Here is a 24,367-nt window from a genome sequence, read left to right as displayed (position 1 = left end):
GATGACAGTCATGACATCTTCAATAAATCTTCAATAAATGCCAAAGTCTACATTTAATTTTTGGACACTTTTCTTATTCCATCAGCTGAGAGGATGTTTGCTGATGATGACTTCATTTTTCAAGATGATAATGCATCTTGCCATAGGGCAAAGGACATGAAAACTTTCCTTCAAGAAAGACAATGTCAATGGCATGGCTTGCAAATAGTCCAGATGTCAATCCAGTTGAAAATCTCTGGTGGGAATTGAAGAAAATGATCAATAACAAGGCTCCACCTACAAAGCTGATCTGGCAACAGCAATAACAGACAGTTGGAGCCAGACCGATGAAGAATACTGTGTGTTATTAGTTAAGTCCATGCCTCAGAGAATTCAAGCTGTTATAAAAGCCAGAGGTGGTGCAACAAAGTACTAATAGTGCAGTTTTTCTCCCGATTCCATAATATTCCTCAGAATTTAGTGCTTCCATATTTTTTCCTCTACTTGATCTACAAACAATTGTAGTCAGTCAATTATATTCATTTCTTTTTTTATTGTTTTCTTAATGACAGAAGGTTGGAATTTTGAAAAAAAAGTTGTGGCATGTCTCTGTGATTATTTTTTTTACAAAATTAAACAACTGAAAGATTTTCCTCCAAGAGTGGTGATTCCATAATTTTTGCCATGGGTTGTACATGTTCCCACAGTGTAAAGGCCAACTGCTGAGCTCAAGTAAAGAAAAAAAGACAAAAACAAAAAAAAAATGTTGGAAATCCATGCAATGTTCTTTTTTCCTTCACAGTGGACAGAAACATCTGTGGATTTTTTTTCAGACCTGAAGCAAGAAAGGAGCCAATTTTCTTCTTTCAAAGAGTATTGTTAAAAAGTACTATTAATCTGTTGGTGATAGTTTTGGAGGTCTATGTCTTGCCTGGTTGTTAGGAGGCCAATTTTCTCTGTATGTTTAATAGGAAACACCAGTTTTTTTCTCTTATTTCCCAAATCTCTTCAGAAAAATCTCCTGAAAATAAATAAATATGAAGAAAAAATAAATTGAACTTCATGGCCATCCTGACTGAAAAGTAAATAAATGAAGGGCACTTAATTTACAGTCCTGCTGTTTACTACAATACTACTTCAGTAATACACTACAGCACAGCACTGTATGTAATTAATCATGCAATTGGATAATCATATAGTGTGTAAACATTATAGCAAAACAGCAGATAGAATTTGACCTCTAAGGGTTAAACAGCCTTGCTCCTAAATGATTCAGTGATTCACTTGTTTAATATGATTAATGGCTATGAGCTGATGAGCAATAGAGACAAGCTGGCTTTTGGGTAATGGGCAGTGTGCTTTGTTAGTCAAAGCCGGGTGGATGTACACCGGCATGAAACAGATGGCATCAGACCATGCATGACTGTCTGCCTCTGACGCCAGCTGGCACACAGGATTCATTCTGGCAGAGACTGACACCTCTGCGAGAAAGTTTCCCCCTCTGAATGTGTCTTGGCACAATTTACCAAGGACACACAACGATGCCAGTGCAGGTCCTCGAGTTCATCAGCAGCCACCCATGCTATTGAATGGTAAGTGTCTCAGTGGGAAAAGAGTTTGACAGTTGCTGTGTGGTATAAAGCATTTTTGACTCACCTGTTTTGAATCAAGTGCTCAAAAAATAATTTTTCATTGTGACAGTGTAACTTTGTTAACCTCCCTATTCTTCCACCATAATTTATGCAGAACCACACGAATGCTCCCATGCTAATTGCATTAAAGTCACCCTGAAGAACTACTAACAAGCTAATTAATTAATAATCTGAAATGATTAAGCAAATTAACTACCAATTCATCATTCTAATTAACAAGCATGTCATGGTTTTAACATCATTTAAACAAAAGCATTCAGAGCTGATAACAGACACTTAAGAATCCAATTGTAATTAAGCCTCTGAAGCTGATTTCTCTCCTGTAGATTCATCCAGCATGACTCATTAGAGGGAAGTGTCCTCAAGAGAAGAGCAGCTCATAAACCACGAAACCATCAAGCTTCAAAAGGACAGAGCAATGCAGCTGTTATACCTTCAACAGTGGGACTCTTCGCTGCAGCTAATTAATGACAGTCATTTCAGAAACACAATAATACTAATTGTACAAATACAAGGGCCCATTAAATCTATATGTATGCATTAATTTTGAATAACTAACCAATACCTTGAAATACACTATATGTCCAAAAGCGTGTGGACACCTGACCTACATGAGCTCTTTGGACATCAACATCTGGTATTAATACAGAATTGGTCCCCCTTTAGTTAAGTAACTTCAATTCAACAACTATGTGGCTATAAGAGCCTCCACTCTTTTGGGATTGCCCTTTCACTTTTTCATTTTAGAGTGTCTAATGTTAGTCAAAAGAACATTTGTGAGGTCAGGCACCAATGTTGGATGAGAAGGCCTGGTTCACAATTAAATGTTCCAATGCATTCCAAAGGTGTTCAGTGGGGATGAGGTCCATGTTCTGTAAAGCTCCCTGAAACTCCTCCACAACAAACTCAAACCATTTCTTTAAGGACCTTGCTTTGTGCACATGGGCACAGTCATGCTAGAACAGAAAAAGAGTCTTCCCCAAACTGTTGCCACCAAGGTGGAAGTAGAGATTTGTCTGTCCCACCCACAACTGAACTGTTTATTGCCACTGCCTCATACCTTTGGCTGTACAGTATATAGATTCAATAGTTTATGCAACATTCATGTAAAAATCTGTTGAAATATTAATATTAATAAACAGTCTTGAGTATGAAAATGAATAAACCAAGCATAGTTTTGCTGAATCGCCATTGGCAGCAAAGCATTTATCATGCAAGTGTCTGTGGAACAGGATATTAAAAATCTTGCATTATCTTCAAGGATTTTATTATTTACACATGAACCAAAACCTAAAGTAAAAAGGAATAAAATGTTTAACTGTTTATTTTTGTCCTAAGCATTACCTTTCTTATTTTTTTGGCTGCTTGACTGGTTTAATTTCATCTTGTTGCACTATATCTACTTATTAAAATAATTAATGAATCTACCGGTTCATATTTACATTCATTGTTGATGAACCCAAGACCAGTGACTTAATTGGCAATCAGGTTTGTACATACACACACATATGTACAGTCTTAAACCTTTAGCAAAGCCCCTTAAAGACCAGTGGCTGCAGCTAACTTGGCTAATTTCCCTGTTAGCTAGCTAAGCTTAACTTACAAACATTAAAACATACAGACATTAAATGGCTGATTCCTAAAATTTCATTTGAGAGTATAAACAAAAATATTTGTTTTCTAGCTGCCAGCATGCTACTAACATTAGCATTAGCTACTGAGGTAGCTAACATTACCTTAATGAACTATTTATTAAGTGATAATTCTAAAAATAGCTAAAAATTCTAAAAAAAGAGACACATCAAGATACTATTCAATTTTACATTCTAGTGCCCATGGAACAGTGCCTGGGGTCTTTATCCTCACCTGCAAGAGTGAAGAATTTATTTAATTTGTAAAAGTTTTAATAATTATAAGTGACTTTCTCAAAAATGTTGGCTTCAACCACAACATAGAGCAGAACTTCCAACTGAAGTTAAATACAGATCAAACTATAGTTTGAAAGGTGTTATTGCATCAACTATAAAGCAACAGGTTTTCCTAAATTCTCTGACATGCGTCAATGAATGTGTATTTTGCCAATTTTTTTTTCTGTGCAGTGCCTGCATGTATGTTCCAATAAAGGAGATCAGGGAAATGCTAGAACCTCAGTAAGACACCTTAGTCAGGGTATGACTGTGTACTTTCAAGTGCTACATTATTTTCCATAGTAAACATCGTCATGAGATAAATACATACATCCATTTTAGAATAGTAGACCAAAATAAACAATGTCTTAATGTGTGAACAATGACTCACCATACCTTTTGCTCATTATAGCAGGATACAGTCACAGTTCTGCACTTACCCATGGCACGTCATCTTGTCTGTAGGATCTCCAGGTTCGGCCAGAGTCGCTGTACTGCAGGTGATAGCTGTTCACCCAGTCTGAACTGCCCCATCGGCCCTGGGTGGCAATAGCCGTTATCTCTAGCCGATCCCTTAGGTCCAGCTGTAGCCAGGGTCGATGATCCTCACTGCCTGGAGACCACCCACCAGCACCTGCAGAAGGAATTGGAGAAGGCATGGAGAGAGAGATTAGAGAAAGAGACACAGAAAGAGAGAGAAAAAGAGGGAAAGATGCCAACGTGAAAAAAGGGATCTATTTTGGCATTGTTGTGGCTCGCCCTTATCTTCATTTCATTCAATCTCTAACCCATCTCTAGAGGACAGTGGACAAACCTCAGAGCAGTGTAATATTACAACACAGTGGTTAAAAAAAAAACCCAGTGACCTCTAGTGTGGCTGACCCGATAGCTGCTTAGTGATCTGCTTTTGTTTGCATTATACTGTACAGTTCCAGCCTGTATCATCTCTCCTTTTCATGATCACTGCATGTCACTGATGTAAATAAAAAAAAAAAGATGCTTGACTGAGCTCACGGTCATGATTGATCAATTAAACCCAATTAAAAATTTACCTTCTGAATTAGTTATTCGTTGGCAATTGTACAACTGCTCTTTCTTGCAGAAAGAAACAGAGTCTGATAAATACCTATTTAGATAAATTTGATCTTTTTTATAGCACTGATTTCTTGAATAATTTCTTTACCAAATGTTTCAGGAGTGACTGCTTTGGTAGTAACAATTGTAGCTCATTTTAAGCATGACTCAAAAATGCCAGCCAAGTATATGACCAGTATATGACACAGCTGTAAACAGCTTTACCCAAATAAAATCATAATGTTTTCTTTAAAACATAAAAAAGCTACTTAACAGCAGAAAATGTGTGCTTCGCTATTGACACTTCTAAAAGGTAACAGACTAGTTTGAGATTTTGGGACACAGTTCAAAACAATGGGATCTATCTAATAGATCTGTCTATCTAATAGGTAACACTTGTATCACTCCTTTCTTTCCTTTCAAAAATTCCTGACCAAGCAATCTAGCTCCAGGACCTCAAACAGTCTGGCTTCAAACTGGCGCACACAACAGAAACTGCCCTTATAGCAGTGACTGAGAAGCTCCAGGCAATCAAGATCAGCCAAAGTGTCATCTGGGTCCTCTTTTTCTTTTTACTTCACACTCGTTCTCTTGGTGATGTAATAACCTCTCATGGCTTCGCTTACCACTCCTATGCTGGTGACACAACTAATGCTTTCCTTCCCACTTTCTGACACCCAGGTTTTCCATCTCGGCATGTCGGCAGCTCACCACTTGAAGCTCAATCCTAGCAAAACTGAGCTGCTATTCATCCCTGCAACTACAGGTCCTCATCAGAACATTACCATCTCATTTGAGATCACTCTGATTGTTCCATCTGAAAAGGCAAAAAGTCTTGGTGTGATTGTGGATGGCCAGTACTCGTTCTCAGCTCATACTGAGAATATGACTCGGTCATGCAGGTCTCTCCTGTATGACATCCAGAGGATCCGACCCTTTCTCACTCAAGAGGCCACACAGGGGCTAGTTCAGTCTCTTGTCATCTCAAGGCTTGACTACTGCAACTCACTCTTGGCTGGTTTTCTTATGCAGCCATCAGGCCTTCTGCAATTCATCTAGAGTGCAGCAGCATGGCTCATCTTCAATCAGGTGAGTGTCATGATTGGGTATAAAGGGAGCATCCCTGAAAGGCTCAGTTGTTCACAAGCAAGGATGGGGCGAGGTTCACCACTTTGTGAACAACTGCGTGAGCAAATAGTTCAACAGTTTAAGAACAACGTTTCTCAATGTGCAATTGCAAGGAATTTAGGGATTTCATCATCTACAGTCCATAATATCATCAAAAGATTCAGAGAATCTGGAGAAATCTCTGCAAGTAAGCGGCAAGGCAGAAAACCATCATCGAATGCCTGTGACCTTCGATCCCTCAGGCAGCACTGCATTAAAACCCAACATCATTCTGTAATGGATATTACCACATGGGCTCAGGAACACTCCAGAAAACCACTGTCAGTGAACACAGTTCGTCGCTCCATCTACAAGTGCAAGTTAAAACTCTGCCATGCAAAGTGAAAGCAGGATATCAACAACACCCAGAAATGCCGCCGGCTTCTCTGGGCCGAGCTCATCTGAGATGGACTGACACAAAGTGGAAAAGTGTCCTGTGGTCTGACGAACATACAGGTTTTGGAGCAACATATGCTGCCATCCAAGCAATGTCTTTTTCAGGGACGTCCTGCTTATTTCAGCAAGACAATACCAAGCCATATTCTGCAGCGTGGCTGCGTAGTAAAAGAGTGCGGGTACTAGACTGGCCTGCCTGCAGTCCAGACCTGTCTCCCATTGAAAATGTGTGGCACATTATGAAGCGCAAAATACGACAGAGGAGACCCCGGACTGTTGAGCAACTGAAGTTGTACATCAAGCAAGAATGGGAAAGAATTCCACCTACAAAGCTTCAACAATTAGTGTCCTCAGTTCCCAAACGCTTATTGGGTGTTGTTGAAAGGAAAGGTGATGTAACACAGTGGTAAACATGCCTCTGTCCCAACTTCTTTGGAACGTGTTGCAGGCATCAAATTCAAAATGACTGAATATTTGCAAAAAACAATAAAGTTCCATTTGAACATTAAATATCTTGTCTTTGTAGTGTATTCAATTGAATATAGGTTGAAAGGGATTTGCAAATCATTGTATTCTGTTTTTATTTATGTTTTACACAACGTCCCAACTTCATTGGAATTGGGGTTGTACTATCTGCAAAATATAATTCGTCAGTTTCTGCTTGTATAAACACACAAGTCACTACAGACCTTACCACCAAGGCACTCCCCGCTTCGCCTCTGTTTGCTTGGAATAAAGCCTGGAAAAATATAAATAGCCACATCCGTTAAGAGGCTCCACTGGGAAACTATCCATTGCCTTGGAGAATAACTCCTTACCATGTCACATTAGTCTAAGCTGCTACACAGGCTGGGGTTCAGAGGGGTCGAATTGAGCAGGATGAGAGAATTTCTAGCTGATGAAAAGACCGTCAATGTGGCAATGGTGAAGGACAGAGGTCAGCTTCAGGTCAAGGATTCACTGGTATTGCCTCAAGGCAGGTTGGAGCAGAGATCTGGCTATGCATCTTTCATTAGCAACATTCTATCGCTCGGTCACTGTCAGCTGTGAAGCTTTTTGCCTGAGGACAGGTGCATAGGTCTGGCCTCACATACAAAGTGTAATTGGATTGTGCAACCAAGGTCATTAGCTAAGCCATGTCCAATCCACAAAGCTGTACAAGTAGGAAAGCATAATCAAAGCTGTATGAGGAAATACATCTAGTTGCCAGTTTGTTAGATGCATGTTGTAGGTGTACAATTACTGACAGTAGCCTATTTGTTGATATTTACAATTTATCAGGTCACCCTCTTTCCTCCCATCAATGAAAAGAGACCACCATAGGACCCCCACTGACTATGTTTTTTTGATCTGAGTAGTGGAACATTCTTATATTCATGTGCACAAATCAACTCCAATGGTAAGCTTGAGCCCCTGCCTCCTTGCCCCCAGTCTGTACAAGTGCCCTCTTGGTTGGTGTGTGTGACAGTAATAATAGTTATGTATTACATGGCCAGTTTTCAAGATTTGTTTCAGCAATAGAACAGAATAGAGTTTGTTGACCTCTGGTTCAGTACGAGAGTCCTTTTGAGATTTCCTCCCAGTAACCTAGAGCTCTGGAAACCTTGCCAATAAAACACCAATAGTCTCTATAAGTGCATCACATTGCATGACACTGGTTATTTTGAGCAATATCCAAAACAATGTCAGTTGTAATGGTGCTAAACTAAATTTTGTTATTATAAAAACAGGGATTTATGCCAGGCACTGTAAAAAGAGTTCACAAGTTCTTGGTAATTAGATGTTAGTGGATAATGTTACAGTTCTGTATGCTAACAGTTGAGGTTGAAATCCCTTTATAGGCAGTTATATTGGTATTCTTGCCTATCTTGGGGAAAAATTCAACATTTCACATGGTCTTTTTTTTATTTAGGTGTCTTGGCACCATGCCAAGACCAGCCTTTCATTTATTTCCCTTCATGTCAAAACAATTATTAAATGCAAGTAATTGCATTTAATATGAGGTTAAATCTTGAGGTTAAATCTGGCCCCTCACTGGGAAAATATATAGTATCTCTGCTCATGAAGAGTCTTGGTATAAACTAGTATTTATGCTGTTTTCTTCACTTAAGGGTCTAATGGGTTGGGGACCTTTCTCAAATGTTTCTACAAATCTTTTTGGTACGATGTAGAAAAGTGTCAGGAAAAAAGCACACACACATATATATATATATATATATTAAATATAACAGAAAAATCACACGAAAGCATTTATCATTATATATAGACACTTGCTTTTACTTTTTGGTAGAAATCTGCAGGAATATTTTTTCACACCTCCAGAAAATCGGCTGCATTGTTTTGCTTCTAGTGATCCAAGTGTTCTCATAGGCATTCATTAACATAGAGGTTTCTGTGGTTGTCAGTCTACTGTTCTGTCTGTTGAACACCAGCAGCTTTGTTTGATTTATAATTTTCTTTTCTTAGTAATGGCTTCATAGCATTGCTTTTTCTTCTGACAGTAGAAAGGACAGAAACACTTGTGGATTTTTTCAGATATGAAGCAAGACGAAAAAAGATGAAAGCTTTAAGAACTGATTACATGATGGTGACCGTTTTGATAGTATACCAGATCTTGCATGGTTGTTAAGAGTCCCATTTTCTCTATAAATCGTAATAAAATATAATACCAGTTTTGGAAAATCTTGTTTCATTTATTTTGTTTGACTCCCTTACTTATGCAATTTACCCCTTACCTTATATCTCCTCAAAAATATTTCCCAAAACATGAAAAACTTATACTTTTTGATCCATTTTGATCCTTGTCACTTAATAAATGAGACTCTTGCATGGACTTTTGTATGGTACTCTTTGTACATCCAACTTATACATGTACAGTTGTCTTAATCCATGCACAATCTGTGCTAATTCAGCAGTCATATTATGATGGTTCCATAGGGTTCCATGGGGGTGGGTGACAAACTGCTTGGCAACAGCTGGGCTACAGTTAGTAACTATATACCTAAAGTGCACTTATATTGTAGGCTGCAAGCAAAAGGTCTGTGTGTCTAATGAGCAATCATCCATGTATCTGTTGAAGCACCTGGATGCTGTTGTCTTTGGGTTTTCTGCAGCACATCTCTGAAAGCACACTAAGAGAACTTAACATTTGGTGTCTATGCACGTCCAGCAGAGGCAAGCAGTGACTGGGAATGAGCAGGGGGGCCTGTCTCACATTGGAGTAGACCTCTGCTGCTCCTGACTCAGTGCCATGGAGAGAGCAGCAAACGCCTGGGGGAGATGGAGGGTTTGGCCTAACGTAGCGCAGCCAAGCTGATAACTGAGTGTCTGAGGGGAGCAGAGGAATGGACGGAAAACTTCATTCCAGAAAGTTACAAGTCCATCATAATTAAAGCAAGATGATGCTTGGAGAATACCGACTATAGCAATGACATTGTATATGTGCATGAGGTTAAATCTTGCCCCTCACTGGGAGAATATATAGTATCTCTGCTCATGAAGAGTCTTGGTGTAAACTTGTATTTATGCTGTATTCTTCACTTAAGGGTCTAATGGGTTGGGGACCTTTCTCAAATGTTTCTACAAATCACTTTTTGTACCATTACATTAATCAAACTGCTTGCTGCCTCCCTGGAATAAAATGAGCAAGAAAGCAAAAGAACATCAACAGAATTCACGGGGCACTCCTCTGTTTAAGTACAGTGCCTGACAAGGCTAACGCTGGCACCATGCTAAGTCTAGGGAGTATACAACTATTAGGTTAATTGTGTAGAACCACTTTGTTCCTGTTGGGTGTAATTGTTATTTGACCAACACATGTATCAACTGACATTGCTGTCCTAAAAATAAACAGCCAGAGAATACCTCCCCTATTGTCTTAGTTGTTGATTTAATTAGTGTTAATCGAGCCTGCTTATTGAACATCCATTAGTATGCTCAGCACTCAAAGAAAGCTAAAGAGGTCTCAGAAATTCATATTCTGAAGTTGCTGGAAGACGACAACACTACATTCTGTTAAGGTATCTGGGTCTTTCTTTGCTTATCAAATAGCCAACAGGAAAATCACAGAAATTCAGGACTTTCTTTAACTGTAATTTAGGAGCGATTACCCATTTGCTCATCTCCAAAAGCTGAATGCATGGTTTGGGTAGCCTTCTCACAGGGGCCCCCAGTGTAGTAGATGCTGGGGAATACACACTTTAGGAATACTTAGTTTTTGTTAAACCATATATATCAGAGGTTAAAGCAATACTGTCCAAAGGCAGGGTTAACGCTACCAGTGGGGCTTGGAGCCAATCCCAAAAAGCGTTGATTCTGAGAATGGACAGTTGACTCCAAAGCTTTACACTTGATTCCACGAAGTGACTTAAGTTTATCCCAGCCCAAAATGGTGCACTCATGATTCATGGTGCTGCCGTCCACAATTGCATTTGAGGATCATGAGGCTGTAGGCCAGGGATGTCCTTTCCTGGTCCTAGAGATCTACCATTATGGAGAGGCTCTATTATTCAGAGGTTTCTGAAAGCCTTCATTATGTGGCTCAGGGGTGACAGACTATGCTGGACCTAAACTCTGCCAGGTGGTAAATCTCTCAGACCAGGATTGGGCAACCCTTGTTGTAAGTCATTTTGCCATTTGAAAGAGTGCTCACTAGCGCCCTCTATGTACACTCACTGCAGCCTGAGAATGCAATGACGTACCCTTTTTTTTTTTTTTGGAAAAAAGCAACTAAGATATACCACTGAGGACCAATCAGAGTAGATGGGTTTGTTTACAGCTGGCTGATCAACATGGTGAAGAGAAAGATATTCAGATGGGAGAAAATGCATTTGTTTATTAATTAAACTTGTTACTGTGAAGCTTTATTTTTGTAATATAAACATAGATACTGCTCATAAGCAAAGTAGCCTGATTTCAAAAGGGTACAACCGCTATGCCACATTTGGGACATGTAGAGCCTGTAGTTTGAGCTAAATTCACATGTTTGAACCAAACACTCGTGGTCTCTTGCAGTCTTTGAGGAGGACTGCAGAGCTTGAGGTTCCATTCGGGACTGGGCTTTAGTCTGCACCTACACGCACACAGAGTGAGAGATATTTTGCTCTCACTGACTGTCTGAAAAATACATCTTACCACACTTCATACATCAATAGATTGCCTGAATTTTACTTTGGACCAAGAAGGAAACAAACTGAAATATAAAACTAGTAACAAAAAGTGGCTTACAATTGATACGTTTATAGTAGAAAGTAAAGCCGAAACATCACACTGTCACTCTCACTCAGTAGCAACCACAGAGACTCAAGGGGCTGATTTTTTGTACAAAATACACGCTGCTTGTATTTTTCACTTGGATCATGTTTGGCTAGTCATGGTAATTCTACTAGGTTTTGGGGACTGGACTGTTTTCACATTTAACCACCTCCTGTAATAATTATGATATTTGACAGATGCTCTCGATAAGAGTAACTTACAAATTGATCATGTTACAGAGGTAGGTATGGGTAGTGCAGGGATCAAACCCCACAAACCACACTACAGCATATCATGTGTGGGGCTCACCAGTGGCGTAACCGTCTAAGCGCTGGCCCTATCATCAGATTGATCCTTGGTGATGTGAAAGCTAACTAAAGCTGGGAGTCCAAGAGAGCATAATTGTCCTTGCTCCCCGGATGGGTAGGTTGCTCCCCAGATGGGTAGGATGCCCCCCCCCCATCACCCAGCACAATGCTAGTCAGCATAGGCGCCTTTGCTGATGTAAATGAACTGATCGTTAAAGCATGTTCAGTGGTCCAATGATGTTGGGTTGGTGTCAGTTCAAAAAGATGCAGTGGCACTTCAGAGGCCTCGGAGGAAGTCTACGCTAGCTTTTGCCCTCCTAACACTGACAGTATTGTGTCATTGGGGAAGTCCTAACTAGAAGATAGAATAGGATATGACTAAAAAAGTGCATGTGTGAAAGGTCAGGAAAGCTTTTATCTTGATTTTTGGAATCAAGAAAATTGTGTGGAAATTGAAGTTGACAGATTTATCATGAGCTTAATTTGAATTATTTTTCCAAAAAAGGCTGTACAACACTTTCCTGTCATTACCAAAACAGTTTTAGTCCATCAGCTGAGCCTTATTTTAGCAACACTGCATCCCCATCCCTCATGGCCACATGGTGAGTAGTTGGATCTCATTGTTTTGAGGTAAATGTGTCCCAAAGTCTTAAAACCGTAACATTATGTAACATTTAAAATGATCACTATCAAAAAACATTTGTGTTTTAATGACTATAGTTTATTTTATGTGTGTACAAAGCTGCATTTGCTATCCAGATACTAGCTGGCACTTTTGAGTTAAATTTGCGAATATTGACACTACCGAAACAGACATTACTGACACATTTGTTAACATTTCAGTAGTTTTGTGATTGTTTGGGTAGTGACAATATGGAATGTCATTTATTTTAATAAAATAAACATAATTAAGCAATATGGTATTCTAAGCAAATAGATTTTAGACTAAAGTCCAAGTCAATTAAACATCTGAAATGTGTTCACTGAACAAAATGCCCATGGCCTTTCATATTTTGTGAACAATTCATTTATGAATCAACTAAAACACTCAAAAATGATTGCCAGTAAAATATTCTTATATCAACATCTATGAAATATTTGCAATATGTAATTTGCAAAAATGTTTTACCCTTCTCCAGTAAAGTGGCTGATTTGGAGATACAGCGACAATTTGTTCAATCAGATTAGCACTGAGGTGACTGAAGTTTAAATGCATTCTCGATCACCCTTACTACTTGAATTTTTGTCTTTCCACATAAAAAAGCTGAAAACTTTTCTGTATTGCATTCTGTCAGGCCTTTCAGGAAGTTCACCTAAGTGACCCTTGCACAATACAGACAACACCATCAATGCTGCCTACGTGGCCACTAAAACACATGGATGTTTACTCAGCCAGCCTGGCTGGAGGTCACCAGACAGAGACATTCACTCTCACATTACCTGACATTAAAGTGATACCTTTTGCAGACTAGCAGTATTCGTGGGGGCTGAAGCTACTACCCTCTGTATTAAAAAAAAAAAGCTTTTCTGTTAAGACATTCTGAAAAAGGATAGATTTTTCTCTGCTCTTTGTTTTCATGTCTTATTGCCATGTACTGCTGCACTGGTATTCAAAAAGATGTAGCAAATGGGCCTTGTGTAACAGCTGACAATATGTTCGGTGTCACCCACACTAACTATGCTGAAATAATACAAGTGGAGTTAACCATGTACCATCTTTTCTGTTGAGTTTCGCAAAGTGTGCCGAGTGGCTGTCAGAGGATCTTGACGAACTCTGAAAGGAGCCCGAAGGGAGTGATGCCACCAGTGGATCTTCACAGTAATCTAGAGAGAGAGACAGAAAATAGGATGACATTACTACATGTTTGTAGACACAATGGCACATGCAGCAGCTGCTAGTATCTAAACACCACATTCTGCCTATAAAACTGTGCATGTTTTCAGGGGTGGCTGGTATAAATGGACTAGTGGGGTCCTCCCTCTGTTTCAAAGAAGAGAGTCATTTTTGGCATCCACATTATTTTACTGCAGTTAATAAATGACTAGAAGCTTATGGGCATTTGCCCTTCCATGGACCTGACGCCAATCGTACCACCAAAAGGCCATAAAACAAATAAGAACGGACTAACTTGGGGCTAACTTACACCTAGTCCAAGCTGAAAATAAGCCCACACTGCTTCTTCTAGCTCCAAAAATACCCAGTTTTGCTAGGAGTCTAAACAGTCTACTTGTGAACACATCATTTTCTTATACACTTAAAACAAACATGTTAACATGCATCATAAGAAGCCTACATTGACCTAATTCACACTAATGCAACACTGCTAGTTTATATTACCACTTCTATGGCATTTGTTGTATTATGTTAACAGTGGTGCTACACAGCTATACTCAGCCATTTGAAGCTTATAACATGTAATGATCGAGCTTAAATCTTGTCAAGTTCTATGGATGTTGTTGTTAAGAAGTACAATGCTACTGTGAGATATATAATTGTTCTATTAGTCTGCTATAGCCATTAACTCTCAAATGTAATGCTACAGTGTGTGAGCTACTCATACATGTTCTTTTTTGTTCTCCAATTTAATATTTTGACCTGTGTGTTTTACACTTGATGTGCAAAAGGATCAGGTAAAGAAGGGATACTGGAAGCAGAGAAGGCCAATTTATAGAATTTCAGCACTTTTATAGCACTTTTATGAATTAATTATAGTGAAAAAAAGTGTCAACATCAGATTTCAACACCTTCACAGTAGACCTTGACATATTTGAAGGTTTGATTCTCACATCACACCTCACACTTTTCAGATTTTCCCCTGCTTTAGTTTCTCTTTACGACTGTCATTAACAATGTTTTAATTTGGTTTGCTGGAGTTTCCCACTCAGGTTATTGACAATTTAGTATAGAGGTCCATGAAGACCACACTTGTGAGTAGATGTTTATATATTTATTTCATTTGACTATGAATTGGTGTTATATGATCAATGGCATATACAACATTTACACATTTCCAGGATTAAACAGCGAAAGGATAATATGTACCCGCACCACAGAGCATAAGAAGAGTGATGTATGGATAGTTTATCCAGACTGTAAACATTGGGGGTGGTATTTCAAAGCACTGCTTCAAGAATAAATTAGTTAAAGCACTGTGTTACAGGACGGCGGGGAGGCAGACCCAAGTGCAGAACTGAAAGCCAGTGAGAATAAAGGAAAGTAAGGAGATTTATTGGGGTAAAAGAGCACGTGTTGCTGATGTTGCAAATCCGGTAACCCAGAGACGGATTCGAACCGCCGCTGTACCGATCCGTGACACACAGGTGACCCCGGTTGAATCCCTTCAAGGAAGGGAAAGAAAAAAAGGTGGAATGTAGAACAATGGAAAGCAATGTGCTCAAACAAAGGCTGAGTTAGAACTGAGAAAAAAAAGATATTGAGAACACAAAAGACACTGCCACCGTGATTATGACAGGAAGGCATCTTTAGGCTTTCCTTCACTTGTTTGCTCTTTTGTACGGCTTGGATTCTTTTCTCTTTTTTTTTCCTTTTGTGAGTAATTTGGGGGCAATTACTCTCCTCTCAGCCCACTTTTTGGTTTTGGGGAAGTTTTCTTTTCTTGGACTAAGTACCATACCGGTCACCCCTCTACAAAGGTGTGACAAACACTGTCATTTGTCACATTCTTAAGTAGAGGAGGCTACAGGTGTGTCAGGTTAGCCTGATTAGTCCATAGCTCCTCCCACCATCACCCTCTGCTGGCAACAGCTGGACCTTACACTATGAACTTGGTTTAGAAGGTGATTACTGGAGTATATCATGATGTTTTTCTGTTACCCATGATCTAATGACTGATATTATTGACACTTTTTTATCTGGCACTATCCTATAATGTTTTATTCGGATATACCAGGCAAGTTTGGGTTGGTTTCAGGTGGAATGTTCTCAAGCTCAAGAAAGTTTTGCTCTTGAAACCTGATGATGTGGGCTGATTCGGACAAAGTTTTGTCAGCCTCTGGTGTGTCTGGATGCAAAACTCAAGAACAGAAAGTTTTAATGCTGTATTCGGATGTGGACCATAATTTTAGGATTCAAGCTCTACTAAAGAGACTCATGCATGATCAAGAGTAAGCCAATACACATCATTCTTCCAAAATGAAGATTGCTGATTGTCTGTTTGTGTTACATATACAGTTATTAATGAATTTTGTTATGAGTAGTAGCATATCAAAGCCATAGTGACTCCTATGGCATTTACTATCCATGTTATTGCTTTCCAAAGCTCATTTGCTAAGCTGGAGTGTGACTACATTCCTGCAGAGTGTCTTAGTAGGAAGCTCTTTTATTAACACTACAACCTCTTCATTACCTAACTCGCAACTTTGGTTTTGTCCCGAGGTTGTTGACAGCCCCAATATTTAACTGTGCTTTTTAAACACTGCACTTAAAAACATACTGTGATTAGTAGGCATGTAGGTAGGTATGTACAAGTTGCACGATTTGCTACAGATTTAGCAAATTAAACATTCATTCTAAATGTGTTGTATGATCATATTACAGCCACATTATAGCACATTTTATATTGCACCTTCTCACATATGTACAGTGCCCTATGCAAATATTGGCACTGCTGGTAAACAAGAGCAATAAGGTTGCTTATACATTTAATCTTTAATTCAACATATTTCCAAAAGGCTAACATTTATTTGATGTATAATGATTTTAAAACAAAAACAAAACTCAAATCTTATCATGAAATAAATATTTTTCACAAATCTATATGATTGGAATCCCTTCCTTTTAATACATTCTGCAGCCTCCCTTTGCAAAGATAACAGCTCTGAATTCTCTCCTATAATGCTTAATGGGGCTGGGGAACACATGGCAAGAGATCTGAGATCATTCCTCCATATAGAATCTCTCCAGATCCTTCAGATTTCAAGGTCCACACTGTGGATTCTCCACTTCAGCTGATCCCACAGGTATGGGGTTTAGGTCAGGGGACTGGGGTGGCCTTGGCAAAACCTTAATTCTGTGGTCAGCGTTTTGTGTTGATTTTGAGATGTGTTTTGGATTATTGTCCAGCTGGAAGATTCAAAGTATGTCCAGTTTGAGCTTCTTGTCGGAGACCATCAGGGTTTTGATTTTGTTTCTACTGGTACTTGATGGATTCTGTAATCCCATGTATCAGAATAAATTGTCCAGGGCTTTTGGAAGAAAACCAGTTCCAAAACATCACAGATCCACCACCATACTTCACAGAGGGGACGAGACCGTTTTCTGCATGGCTGTTTTTTGTGTCCATGCCAAACTCACCTGCTATAAACCTCTATTTTGAGTTTCAAGTCAAGTTAGTTCTTGACAGCTGAGGCTTTCTTCTGACTCTGCCACTGCATTTCTTTTCCTGAGTATATGGAACTTTAGGATATGTCTCCAGTTATAATTGCTTGTGACGGAACAATTCAATTAAATATTCAAAAGTGTATTTAATCCAAAAGGTATTACTTCAGTACTTCTAAACAGTATTATCTGGGACCAGCTTATGATGTATTTTAATACAAAGTGTATTTTAATTGTAATTTGCTATAATGAAATATATAATAAATGCATTTAGTTCTGGTTTTGAGTGCTTTTTTGAAAAACATGAGTGGATTTGGGCTTGTAATTACATAAATGCCATTACACAAGATATATTATAAATATACAACTGAATGTACTGAAACAATGATTTCAATACACTTAAATACATTCAACAAAAACATTTTTAACCTTTGCAGTTTTATGTCCCATTTTTGTTATTTTTTAGTTTTTATTTTTTACATAATTTCAAAATGTTGCACTTTACATTGTATGTAAATTTCATGAAGAATGGATCAAATATCTCAAAATTACTAGGAGAAAAGTCTTTTCCAAATGACTCACATTAAAAGTAAACCATGCTTTTTCCTTTTCTTCTAAAGTTACCATTTTGGAGATATGAGGTTTTCTTCTGACAACAGCAATGTACATAAATAATATTTACATAATGTTGAGATACATCTTCTGTGTGCTTTTCTCTTCTAAATCAGAAAAACATTATATTGTAATGAAGTACACGTAAGCTATTTTAGGACACAATGTCTACTTGAAGTATATTTTAATGTTTCCACAAAATATGTGAAATTTAAAAAAAATATTTTCAGTATTGTAGTATTCTCTACTTTAAGTATTTAAACTGAATATGAGGAAAACAGGCTGTATAAAACATTCATAATTGCTTGTCTTTTTGAGCTTCAATTTCAAATATTAACACAGACCTAACCTTAATTCAGTGATTAAAATAAAAACTCTATAACATCATGAAATAAAGATTTTTTTCCCAAATATATGTATGAACTGAGAATAGGAGCATTAAGACCAGATGTTTCTTAGATAGTTATGCTCATCCATAAATGAACCTGATCTTCTTTTTAAATGTTTCCTTTTAGATTTTTTAAGGGTCACCAACAATCAAGCCACCATGTTTTTTAGCTTTGTATTTTGAACACAGCATTGGTACAGCTAAAGATGGCATTCTGAGTGTGTCATTGACTACATTTGTGCTCAGATCTTTAGATTGAATTCATTCACTCTTCATATTTCTATAGAAATCCAGCCATCAGTAAAGGTTCAAGGCCTCAATGCTTGCATGAAAGAGCAAGAAAGCAGTTGTGGGTTTTTGCAGACTTTTATCCAAGAAACATGCATCCAGTTATCCTTTAAGAAATTTCCTGTGCTGTGATATCATGAGGATGACAGCACTACCGACATTTATAAAGGCAATCAACACTTTTCCAGAACAGAGGTCTTTAGGTTCAAAATAAAGTACTGAGAAAGAAAGAACAACAGTAAAGAGCAGAAAATAAATAAGATATAACCGTGCCAAAAGGTATCATGCTGAGACATGCTGAGAAAACTGTGGCACTATTGAAACTATGATTTTCACTGGCATTTGTATTGTTATATGTTATAGATAGATAGATAGATAGATAGATAGATAGATAGATAGATAGATAGATAGATAGATAGATAGATAGATAGATAGATAGATAGATAGACAGACAGACAGACAGACAGACAGACAGACAGACAGATAGATAGATAGATAGATAGATAGATAGATAGATAGATAGATAGATATAAAACATTGGGGAGCGATGTTGAGATGGAGGCATGTGTGGAGACAGCGAGATTTAATATATATATGATCTGTCTATTTAGGAATGCACACTTTCCACAATTCACACTCTTATATAACTTATTGTGTATCTCATAATATCTTTTCAGGAATAGAACCTTGCATCTCTGAAATGCCAACCTTACAGGAGAATTTTGAATGGAAGTTTAGTTATAAGATGCTATTCTAGTTACTTTTGAGCATTTTTATTGGTTCATTTATCAAAAAGTGCTCATACAATATAAAGGACAATAGGAGTTTTCAAATTACATAACAAAATAGACATACAAGGTTGTGTGGTTAAGTTGTTTAGTATTGCATAAGATTGTATTGTATCATACTATCTTGTCACAGAAATGGTCCAAATGAGAACCAGCACTTCTTAAGGTTATTTGTCTATTTGGGCATTTTATGCTGCTGTAGTTACCTATTAGCTTAGTTTATTGGCTACACTAAGTTGACAGACATAAAATGATATACTGCATTGTTCTGTATGTGAACACTCAACTCATGTAAAGTGAAATAAGAGTTAATTTGCTTCTTGGATAGGATTAGTTTGAACTGACATATTAGCTATCTTGATTACGAGCTTAACTTTAGACTAGTTGTGCTGCCATGAAATGATAAAGTGTGCTTTTCCACACTTACACACTTACATAAATGTCTACAAAAACACAGAAACATGTAAAGCTTATATTTTCCTTCTCAAGTGAGAAAATATGAACAAAACATTCATTCTATGGAGTATAGTATCGATGCTAATAGGTTCCTCACTAGTTTTCATTACTTTAGCAACCTCTTTCCAAGACCTTTAGAAACTAAGCATCATTTATTTGGATAATTTATTTGGACGTGAAGAAATTAATTAAAACATTAATTGTATAAAATAATTGTATAGCTGATGACCAAATGTGATCTGTCAGACAAAACATTAATTTACTTGCCTTAAAGTGATATGAACTTACTTCACCAATTACCATTCCTTCTGCTGCTGGCTTGGCAACAACCAAGATGACTGATCAGCTATCTGATTAGCAACAAGAGCTGATCAGCAAGATGACTGATGACTGATCAGCTATCCCAGCAACAAGAGCTTCTTCATAATTGTCAGAAGGGTTTGCTTGATTCAGCTGCATCAAACTGAGTAACGTACATGAAAACCCTCATAAATCTTCTGAATGAGGAGGTTTCACTTCCAAAATGAAAAGTGGCCTGCTCAATGTCACTGATTGATTCTTGAGAAACAAAGAATATCTTTTTGATAAGCAAAACAAAAATGTATTCATGCTGCATTTGGTGTGTAATGGCCTACATAACAAAAAAAAAATAGCAACATTCACATCAACACTCCAGTTTACATTGTGGTGCACTTAATGGTCAAGTAATAGTGTTGAATGACTTTGTCCTCAACTGGACGAGTAAATCATTTGATAAACTGTTGTTGACTTCAGCTGTGTGTGTGACATGAGAGAGGAGAACATCCTCCAACACCATTAGGTCATTTTAGCCCCACTCTTCAGTAGGTTCCAAAACTAGACCAGGGGTCAGCAACCCAAATGTTAAGAAAAGACATTTTGTCAAAAAAATCAAACCACCTTGGGGGCCACAACATTTCATTTCCTTTTTACCATTGACTGGAAATATGCCTCAGTAGTACTAAATGTAGTAGGCTATAATATAATATAAATGAAAAACTCAGAATTATTTTGCTCTGCTTTAAGCTTTTATCAAATCTCTGGTAGGAAAATTGTGCAAAAAAGAGGAATACTTTCTTGTAAAATGCCTTGCAGTGTTGGACTTTTTATAAGGCTGAAGTCAGCTTCTCATTCATCGCCTCCTTGTTTGAATTTTCCTGTTCCACCTTGCCTGATGCCTGAGAATGTACTGCTGCTGGAACAGGAACATTCAAACTAGAAGCTGACGAAGGAGAAGGTGACTAACTTTTTTAGTGTTTGTCAGTTTCTCATTGCAGATTAAACGTATCAGGAAATCAGCTGGAGGGCTTATGAATGCAAATCAGTCCATTAATTCCAAATTTGTCTTAAATCTTTCTTTGCTTTTTTGTTAGCTACTAACTAGGCAAGATTGTTGTCTGCATTGTTATGTAACCAGCAGTCTGTGCACCAACCCTTTTAAAAGGTAATTTAGCAGTTACATATTAACTCATTGTAAAAACGTACAGCACAGCTTTATTTTACTGCAAATTTATTTTATTTTCACCTAAAAATCTAAATCTGCTGCAAGAGTGCAGTAAAAGAGTCACATGTGGCTCCAGAGCTGCATGTTGGGGACCACTGAATAAGGCCCTTCATTGCTGGACTGATGGAAAAATCACAGGTTCCCCTGTTTTTCTGAATTGTGTATCCTGTAAACTCAGGCCATCCGTGTGTTGCACCGAGGCCTTGGAGGGTCATTGCTTCATTATGTTGCTTGGGATGACAATAAAGCATGTTTGGTCTGGTATATAGTACCTCATTTGAACGATGCATTAATTTGTCTATATGGATGGTTTTGCCAATATAGCCATGCCGAAAATTTAACATGAACAGCCATGAACTCAGTAAAGGTAAGTCATGTACGTAGTGCACTGTTTATGGCTGTAGGATCAGCAAGATGGATTCTGTGGTGTGAACTACAGAGCCGCAGTAAAGTAATAAAAGGAAAGGGGTGGGGGGAGCCATGAACACTAATGGCTCCAGACATCAAAGAGACATGAACGGCCATGGCATCACATATCAAAGCAATAGCATTTGATAAGAAGCTACTTATATCAGGAAGTCCATCACTCATTGCAAAGCATATCTGACATGGACCAACAGCTGTGCGTATGATTTAGGACTAAACTGATATCACATATATGACAGTGCCCCAAGATCACTCAGCAGTAAAGATCTGCAGACAGTTTCAATTATTGTAACAAAGTAGCACAGGGCCTGTAAATAAATTAATGCAGTGTTTCTCCAAGGACAAAAGGCATGATCCAATTCCTTATTCCAAGCACTAGCAATAGATTCTCATAATAGCAAGTTGATCAGGTATGCCCTTAAATATAAAGGGTTCTTTGGAGCAGCACCATAAAAGAACCAATATTCCCTGAAGAATGTTCCAACTGATGCTTTTTTAAGAAAATACCTAAACTGAAACCACTTAACTGAAAAGTTCTTTGTGGAAATCTAGGTCTTCCCCCAAAGAACGCTTAAAATAAATTAAACTAAAATAAGTTGAAACAAGTCTGCCTGATCCCCCTGATAATACTAATCACACTGCCAGTGTTGCTAAACAAGATTAGAGGCCTGTTACTTTATTTCACAATAGACTATCCAAATCTGCCCAACATGAAGTTACACAATATGTCCAAGCATATCAAGATAGCCATTCTAGCTAGGGAATTCTGTTCATTTAAGGTTCACTCATTGCTGAGACAGGCATTCAGTTGCGTATACAGCTTGAATAATTTACACAGAAAGGTAATAAAAAGGCCAATACAGTGGGACACTTCGGAGCAGCTACACAAGGTCACCATGCCCAATACCAAGCATTGGCTAGATGGTTATAAAGTTTGCCAGCACTGGGCTGTGGAGCAGTGCAACTGCATTCTCTGGAGTGATTGGGTTCCATTCCGTACCTTTGGAATGAGTTGGAGTGAAGTTTGAGATCCAGAACCAATCATCCAACATCAGCACCTGACCTCACTAAAGCACTTATGGCTAAATGCAATCAAATCCTCACTGCAATGTTCCAACACCTAGTGTAAGGCCTAGCCAGAAGAGCTATAACTGCAGCAAATGGGTATCTTGATATCTACAAACCAGCCCTCTAACACATATGCTTTTTATACTTACAATCAAAATGAAATAATTCACAAGTATCCTGCATAGCTTTATTCTGATAATGAAACATAAGCAGAACACTGAGGTGTCATTTGAATATGATAATGTAAGTAACAGGTCTCATGGATGAATATTATGACATGTCATCATTATTAAAATCAGTTATGTCACAGTTAGGGCTGAGAATGCTTAACAATTTCAGTACAAAATCAATGATGATTGAATTTTATCATTTTCTTTCCATTTTCTATGTACTACTAAGAAGAAGAAGACATTGATTAATTATGCAGTAACAACATCAAAGTAATCCTTTTTTAATCAGCCATTGCAATTCAAAGATGCAGGCAATGGGGCAACAGCCCATTAAAAAAGGAGCAAACAAACCAGAAGCAGCCATGAGCCTGGCTGCGAAGTTAATGTGTTAAAACATGTTAACCTTAGTTTTTTTTTTGCCTGTTAGACTCTGTATATATGTATATATACACATATCTCCATGTCTGAGATATGAATATCGTACTCCAAGGAAAAGTATATATCTCTTTTTTTCATTTTTATTTTCAGCATAATATGAGCATCTTTTACATCCTCTCAAAAATCAGTGAATGGAGCAAAATTATTTAATGAACTAAAATTTCTTAATAATATAATTATAGAAATTGTCCAAAGTTACTTCTCACCACATTGACTTCAAATGTAAAAGTGATAAAAGTGACTTTACAATAAAAGTGAACAAATTTTTGCCTTCTTCTGTAAAGTTACTGTTTTGGAGTTGAGCAAGATGTGCTTTCCTAAAATAACCATGGTATTTTACTAATGAACAAAATCTATATCGCTGCTGTCAGAAGAAAACCTTCTGTAAGGGGGAGCGAGGAGGCGGATGCACACGCTGAGATAAGCGAGATTTATTATGGGCAAATCCAGGGTCGTGGTCAAAACAGTCCAGGTTCATATAGCCGATATGGACAGATTGGGGGACAGACATGACAAAAAAACCAGAATCCACATCAAACGAAGACCAGATACAAAGATACAAAGACGGGCAAACACAAGGGGCAAACACAGGGCTTAAATACACGGAACAATGAGAGACAGGTGAAAACAATCAGGGGCGGAGTTACAAAACCAAAAGATGAACACATGGACAGGACTGGGAGGGGCCAACCGTGACACCTTCTCACTTTTATCTAACTTTTTTCAATTTTTGACATAATTTGAAAATGCCTGTTGCCCTTTACATGGTGTAAACATTTCATGGATAATGTACTAAAATAAGTGGCCTAAAATGACTTGGAAAAAATTCTGGTTCATTAAAAGAAAAGTACGGTTTTTCCTTCTCCTGTAAAGTTAATAATTTGGAGATACAAGGTTCTGTTCCGACAGTACTGATAAATAAATCTGTCCTGATTTACCATTTTTATCCCAGCCCTGTTACCCCTGTTACGTTAAGAGACCCTTATTAGTCCCACAACGGGGAAATTTCACCTCTGCATTTAACCCATCCGTGAAGTGAAACACCACACACACTAGGGGGCAGTGAGCACACTTTCCCAGAGCGGTGAGCAGCCCAATCCGTAGCGCCTGTGGAGCAGCTGGGGGTTAGGTGTCTTG

General features: G+C 38.1%; 1 protein-coding gene across 1 annotated transcript in view; it reads right to left on the bottom strand.

Annotated features, from left to right (window-relative positions):
- The window catches only part of cntnap5l (contactin associated protein family member 5 like), a 212,117-nt gene that overhangs the window by 142,659 nt on the left and 45,091 nt on the right, over positions 1-24,367 (bottom strand). Inside the window, exons 2-3 of the mRNA XM_017718593.2 lie at positions 13,450-13,560; positions 3,979-4,172 (exon numbers count right to left, since the gene is read on the bottom strand). Coding sequence (XP_017574082.1) covers positions 3,979-4,172; positions 13,450-13,560 — 305 coding nt within the window. The remainder of the gene's footprint in view (positions 1-3,978; positions 4,173-13,449; positions 13,561-24,367) is intronic.

The sequence above is a fragment of the Pygocentrus nattereri genome, chromosome 15, assembly GCF_015220715.1.
Source record: "Pygocentrus nattereri isolate fPygNat1 chromosome 15, fPygNat1.pri, whole genome shotgun sequence".
In the NCBI taxonomy this organism is placed as follows: domain Eukaryota; kingdom Metazoa; phylum Chordata; class Actinopteri; order Characiformes; family Serrasalmidae; genus Pygocentrus; species Pygocentrus nattereri.
Note: the sequence above shows the minus strand (reverse complement) of the source record. Positions and strands in the feature narration are given on the sequence as shown.